This window comes from Poecilia latipinna, unplaced genomic scaffold (genome assembly GCF_001443285.1).
Source record: "Poecilia latipinna isolate Pla-1442-1.1 unplaced genomic scaffold, P_latipinna-1.0 Scaffold3823, whole genome shotgun sequence".
Taxonomy (NCBI): domain Eukaryota; kingdom Metazoa; phylum Chordata; class Actinopteri; order Cyprinodontiformes; family Poeciliidae; genus Poecilia; species Poecilia latipinna.
In genome coordinates this window covers 29,410-36,895 of record NW_015116439.1, presented here as the reverse complement: position 1 = coordinate 36,895, position 7,486 = coordinate 29,410, and the positions used below count along the sequence as shown (strand labels likewise).

General features: G+C 38.4%; 1 protein-coding gene across 1 annotated transcript; it reads left to right on the top strand.

Moving 5' to 3' along the window:
- The first annotated feature begins 475 nt into the window (after positions 1–475).
- On the top strand, positions 476–4,106 carry LOC106941720 (transcription cofactor HES-6-like). Its single transcript, XM_015024820.1, has 4 exons — positions 476–792; positions 879–965; positions 1,063–1,144; positions 2,641–4,106. Exons 1-4 carry the CDS (start codon positions 724–726, stop codon positions 3,033–3,035), a joined length of 633 nt encoding a protein of 210 aa, XP_014880306.1. The 5' UTR covers positions 476–723; the 3' UTR covers positions 3,036–4,106.
- Positions 4,107–7,486: the final 3,380 nt, after the last annotated feature.

Below are 7,486 nucleotides of genomic sequence, written 5' to 3'. Positions count from 1 at the left end.
ATTTTTACTTTCTTTTTACACACTGTACCTTAGATGGCAATAAATGAGGTCATGTGCTCATACTTGTTCTCTTTTTTTAATAGACTAAAATAAAGGAACTGAAATAACACTTTATGAAGAACAAAACGAAGAAAAAAAACAAAAACACGAGAAAGTAAAACAACAGTGAATCGGGACCTTTGCGGTTTGCCTTCTTTACAGCTTTTTAAACAGGAGTTAATTGGTTTTCATTTGTCAACTGAATGTTAGCAATTAAGAATTAATTAACCAAACTTCCTAATGACGTGAGAACTGTCCCTGATAAGCACAACTTAATAAGGGCTTAGCCATGCAACTAATAAGGAAACTGATGTTGAATTGTATTTGTTAAGAGCAGTGTGCAACAAACTATCTGCGACTGAACATATGATCCTGAATGCATAGTTTATAAGTTACTTCAACTCTTTAAAGTTCGACTGCACATCATCGCATGTCTTGGCCCCGCGGTCCAGGACCCCTGTTGATAAAGAGTACGGGCGTTGCGCGCCTTCTCTGTCTTTACACCCAGTTCATCCATTTATATGTAAATGAGCCACGTATACAGCCGCAGAAAGCCCCCCCCCCGGCAATAACAGCCCATTCTCTGAAGGAGTCAACTACCGCACGGCCATCTGTCCCCCACACGGACTCCAGCTAACGGCTTTCTGGAAAACACCCCAGCAGCCTCCTGGCCAAACTTCAACCATGGCTCCGGTACGCAGCAACACCAGCGGAATGAATGGAGGTGACAGCGAAGCACAATCTGACAGGAAGGTAGGGTATGGAGATTTTGGGAGCTGCGACAGAGCGCAGAAAGTAATAACCATGACCTCTCTTGTCCCTCGATATTCTTCCTGTAGATGAGGAAACCTCTCATGGAAAAGAAAAGAAGAGCTCGCATTAATGAAAGCTTACAAGAGCTCAGGATTCTCATCGCAGACTCAGACGTAAGTGAGCCTTTTTATTTAAATGACCTCACGTCGATGTGTCCTTAATTGAGTTAATTTAGCTCAACCGGTGGCTGCTGCTTTTCACTCGCCGCAGTTACAGTCGAAGATGGAGAATGCTGAAGTTTTGGAGGTGACGGTGAAACATGTAGAAAGCATCCTGCAGAGCCGAGCACAAGGTAAAAACCCCTGCTACTGTATAGCAGCATTTAAAATAAGGTTGACCTATAGCCTACAAAAAAAATAAATAAATAAATAAATAAAATGTTTTGAACCGAACGAAAACAGCCTGTAAATAACTTTAAATAATTCTTCCGCGAAGAAATATAGTTCTTATTATTAGCGGATACATATTATCATCCCAACATTTGAGTTGTAACCTCAGTTGAGGTCCCCAGTTGACAAGTACAGGGTCTTGAGATCCTCCTTAAGAAATACATGTAAATTTATGAATGTATGAATATATACATGCGTGTCAGGACAATTTTAGCACATTAACTTTATAGGTATATCAAAGACTAGCCCTCAAAAATGAAACATGACCATCTAAGAACAAATCACCCGTCATTTATTTATATGTAATTATTTTTAGAAATTATGCATGGCATGGAGAAAGTCTTGATTATCCCTACAGATAAACATGAAACATGACTTTATCTGTAAGTCATGATGACCTACAGATAAGTCAACCAAACATGCATATACATGCATGTATATTGTGTATACTATGTATACACAATATACAGAGTATATACATTTTTCACAATATATTATCAATTTTAAAGTTGCTGATCAATTAGAGCTGGTAAAAATGAAAACACAATTAATCGTGATGGCCTTGAGTATTGATGGCTACCAGGAGTGGTGGGATTGTGATGTCACGTTCTTCACTTGACTCAGACTTTCTTCATAGTTCTGTATTTTGCAGAGTTAAAATTTTCACCCATTATTTACGTCAGGATTTAGTGTGGCTAGCTTCTTCTGGTGCAGAATTATGATGCGCCCTTAACATCAACGACGTCAAAGTCTGATAAAATGAGACATGGCTGTTCAGACTTTGAAAATTATCTAATTTAGTACCACACATTGAATTGGCACAAATCAGATTGTTATTTGGGGGGCGGGAGTGAAATGATCTGAATAGGGCCATTCAGACTGACATGAAAAAGGTCTATATGGGTCACAGGTGGGAAAAATAAAATGGATTTGGGTCACATTTGCCTGCTGTGTGAACATAGACTAAGAGATTAATAAGTAGATTTTTTTTTTAAATTACTCAATATTGTTTTGTTGCAACAAAGCATATTCAATAAACCCAGTTTTGCTGAAAACAGTAACAATGATATATTTTTTAAAAATATATAATAAAAATAATATTTTGTGTTGTTTGGTTTATCATCAGAAGTACTCAAAACCCCCAGTTGGTAAAATAACGTAACAAGGGACTTCAGCGCCAGTGAGAGGACTGGAGCACAAACAGCAGATTTGTTGGTAGCAACACTAATGATGATGTTTTTCAATAATTTACCAAAATTCCATAATGTTGCAACAGATTGACTGACTTGTACTGCTCGCATACTCAATCAATAGTTTGGCTCAGACACTACTGAGACCACAGTGGTTGCCTTATTTGACATTTAAAATACCGTTGTGGCTGCTGTATGTCTTTCTCCAGAGGTGGACACTCTGAACAGGGAGGCCAAGGAGCGTTTCGCCGCCGGCTACATCCAGTGCATGCACGATGTGCACACGTTTGTGTCCTGTTGCCCTGGAATAGACCCCGCCATTGCATCTGAGCTGCTGAACCACCTCCTGGAGAGGATGCCCCTTAATGACGAGGAGCATCTTGATGAAAACAAGCCAGCCTGTAGTAGCGCTCGGCCCCTCCCTGAGAGTATGTACGCCAGAGTGGTGTCCCCGGTCACTTCCAACACCTCCACTGACGACCTGAGCTCCGACCTGGATGAGACGGACTCGGAGCAAAACCAAGCTTCCTCCACAGAGGAGGTAGCTAGCCAGCACGCATCGTCTGGCATGACTTTCTCAAAGCCAATGTGGAGACCTTGGTAAAGAACTTTGAAGAGGCTTGTGTAAACTAGTTGATTATTGGTTATTGCTAGAATGTACCGGATAGGCTGTAGTTCACTACAAAACATCCCTGAATGGGCAACAGTACAATGTCTCTGACAGTGGTTCTCTTTTTTTTATTTTTTATTATATACTATCTTCGTGATTTCTCCAAGTACCACCATCTTGATAGGCTTTTTAACACAGTAATAGAACAGAACTTGGATCTTTTGAACTTGCTGGGTTGTGTCATAGAGACACAAAATCATTCTCAAAATCATTCAGTCATTCTCATTTATTGGCAATGCATGATTGGTTGAAAAATGCGTTTTAAATACATCCTCCATTTTTACACATAAGTTCAAATTTCTGAGTTTAAAGTTGAAAAAGAATTAATTAATTAAAAGAAAGTTGAAATCCCCAATGGTAAAGTCAGTGGGTGCTTACAATCTCCAACCTCACAATCCAATATGGCTGCCCTGACATTAAATTTAGTACATCTGGCAACTTGTGTATTATTAAACTAAGTCACACACAATGTTGTACAGTCTTTTTTTAATTAGCATATGGCAACGTTTTTAATGAACAGGTAATGTGCTTGCATTTACCTTATGAACAATTATTTCAAGATTTTCTTTTTGAAAACCACTGTTGTCAGTCCACCTGTCACTAGTCATACATGCACCACAGTTTGAGAACCATATGTCTAAGGCTATGACTCTTACACTGTTGCGTTGGTGGTATTGACGCTCCATATAATTGCACTTCTATTTAATTGAAACGCTGACTCACAGAGTACTGTACAATGTCCATTTGTGAATATTTTCTATACCAGACTAATTGCAGTTAGACATGCAGGATGAGTCTGGACTTCTATTGCTAAAACTGGCTATGGTTGTCATTTAGCAGAACAGCAGCTAGCACTGGTTTTCTGACATCCTACCATATCAGTACCTATTAACATAGCATTGTGTTCCAATAAACACTCAAGGAATCAAGATCCCTGTCCTGTTCTGTCCTGTTTTAAAATTATGTCATTACTTTAAAAATTTTTTAAGTCTTCAAAAAAAAAAAAAAGCTAGGGAACCACTTCAGCTAAGACATAAAGAAGCTCTTTGCAAAAATGTATTAAAGCTGCAGTTGAAGTATTTAATGTTGTAAAATGTAATAAAAATAGTTGCAGAGATCATTGATGTGTACATTCTGCATTTAAAAGTGTACAGGCTCACCTTGATAAGGTGGTGAATGCATTTGTAAATATGTACTTGTTTTAACATTTAATTGTTCCTCTCCAGATACATTGTTAAATTATTTCCTATTTAGAAAGTCGAGGACTGCGTATTTATAGTGCATTAGTAAGCTACCTCATCCAGTTTAAATAAATAACTTTTTTTTTAAACAAAGACCTCTGTGGACATTCTATTTATGCACCTTTCTCGCTCCTAAAAAGCGACTTTTACACAGAACGATCCCACTAACCACCCACCCTCGTCTGTTACAAAGATTTACTCTGCAGTTGTGGGCCAGATTGTGTGAACACTCCCTCTCTCTCTTTCGCTCGCTCGAAGATTTCTCTGCACGTCGTAGGCATTTGTGAGGTGTGAAATGAGTAATCGCTCCTTTTCTAGGCCTCGTTCTGAACATGTCAAATGGGTTTTATAGCTCTGAGCTCAGCTTTTATATGTTTTTTTTTAATACCTTGGATACATGGATGGTCATGAGAATCAATTTCCTATAAGCACCAGTTTGTCATAATGTACCGAATTAGGCTGTAATGCCCTTTGGGTGTGCGTTCAATAGCAAATTATTGAACGGCTTCAGGATCAAAAGCGAAGGGAAGATGTGAAGGGAAAATGTTACTCAGCTCTTCCAGATTTCAGATCAAACAGTACTTCTGAGAACGCTCTGAATCCATCTTTGGTCTCTTGTCATCTCCTATGTTCCTGCAATATTCACTGAGTGTCAATTATTTTGCAGTCAATGGTCCTAACACCTCTACCAGCTCTTGTGATTGTGACAATTTAGAAAATGACAGGAGAAATATTAATACAATTAAATAATCCTTCTACAGCACCACTGATAAGGTTCCATACCCGTTGATTTTTTTTATTTTTATTTATTTTTTCGGGAAGGATCAACACATGGCAGTGTGCAACTGTAAATTAGAAGGAAAATGTATTTTGCAAATTAAAAATCTGTAAAGTGGGGCATTTATGTTTGTGTGGCCCCCTTTATTTACCATTAAATAAAGTGAATTGCAGCAGATTGGCTTCCACCTCGGTATAAAAATGGTTGTCAGTGAACACTAGTGAACAAACAACATCGGTAAACATCCTAGACAGATCAGTAATGCAATTGTGGAAAAGTTGAAAGCACGGTTAGGTTATAAAACATTGTCCTTCATCTCAAAATAAAGAGAGAATTGCCAAAGTGGAAACATCCCAGTCCAGTAATCAGAGAAAAAGGCAATAATCCAATGCTTCTCTGGAGGAGATGCAGAGATCCTCAAAGACGGTCTGTTTGGAAGAGTGGCAAACAGAAATTCATGAGAAGTCCATCTTATTGCAGGTTATGCAAAAAAAAAAAAAAAACTGTGGCTAACACAAAACTATCACTCCTCAACTATCACTCCACACACTACCCGGAACACACGCTGTCGGTGAACCATAGATGTGGCAGAACTAAGGTGTGGGCAACCTGTCAAGAGGCTGCAAAAGACATCACTTTCCAAAAAAAAAACAACAACAAAAAAAAAACGCGACAGCCGGTTTAGATCGAAATATATCCATGTGTTAGAATAAAGTCAAGACATAAATACAGTTGAGAATATTGAAAACTGATGTGATGTGAAACGTAAAGTGACTAAAATATGAAAAGCTCCGCTCATGAATACAAATGCTGTATTCTCTGTATTCACCAGACGTAATACTGACGATTGGCTGCTTGGAGAATGTTTGGACACGTCTGAAGTATAATCTTCAAAAAATATATATGCATATATTTGAGAAACACACATTCTTTGTCACGCAGTATTTGTCTAACATCATGCAAGAACATATATAGCCTACGTAATAATAATAATAATAATAATAATAATAATAATAATAATAATAATAATAATAATAATAATAATAAACCTGTTGAAGTATTTCTTGTTCATGTGAAACAACTACGGTTTCACTTCATTGTTTCAAGAAGAAAGAACGAAAGAAAGACCGGATTTGCAGATCAGCAGATGTAAATAAGCGCAGCAGGCCAGCAATTTGCACCTTGTTCTAAATCTGTAGCCTAACATGCGAGGTAGAGGGTGTGAGCGGTGGATTACGGTAACGCGCCATCCTTATCAAGCACTTTGCAAACTCAAGCAATCATATAGCTTGTTTATTTACGCCACCAAAAGAATGCATGAAATAATAACAATAATAAAAAGCCTGGTTCTACTCCACAATTTGTTCAGATTAAGACAACTACCAACTCCACACTTGTATTTGCATGAAATGCGAGGTGTGAAAGAAGACGGTGAACAAGGCCGCTTTGATGTGGAGGATCTGTCTGTCAGGACTTGACAGCAGAGTAGTCTCCGTAGCTTTTCAGTCAGACAGACATCGATTTGCATCAGGAAAATGAAAGTCACAACCACAGGACAGGAAAACTTTAACATTATGCATGCTCTTTGTAATCTAATCTGAATACGAATTGCAGCGTCATTGGCGCATTCTTTTATATTAATGCATTTTATCGCCATCTAGTGGTCATATCACTTTAAAGTTTGTCGATCAAAGGCCTTGGCAATCCGACCATCTGCATCATGACGTGGGTCCAAAGTCCAACAAGCCTATAAACGAATATTTAGTCAAATGAACAAGTGGACATTTTTCGTTCAGTTTTTTTGTATTGTTGTACGCCACATCAATCGTTTTGTTCTTTCAAAAGAAATGTTCCCAAATGTATTAATTAATTAATTAATTAATTTATTTATCCAGGCCATATCTGACAAAGAAAGTGATTTAATTGGAGCTAAACAGCAAGTTCTCCTAGTTTTGTTCGTTGTTTGAAAGACGTCAACACAGCTGTGTATTCTGAGTAAAAAGTCAGCCTCTGACATTGGTTTGAGGAATGTTCACCCAACTCCTCACCTTCACCTCTGAGACGTTTTAAGGTTAACCTTAATCCCCTTCGAGTGACCCGAGGGCTTCTCAATGAGATCAAAGTCTGGGCTTATAACAGGAGCTTCCACTTCTTTGCTCTTCGAAAGGTGGAGTTATGGCATGTTTGGGGCCGTTGCGATGTTTCCGAGTTCAGTTCTGACGCAGATGTCACACTTTCTGCCTTTGACACCTTTGATGGTAGAATTTTTGGTGTATTCAGTTACTTTGTTTAGCCAATAACCACGACACTTCCACCTCCGTTCTTCACAGCAACGATAAAGTTTTTCTCCTCGCATGCAGCATGAT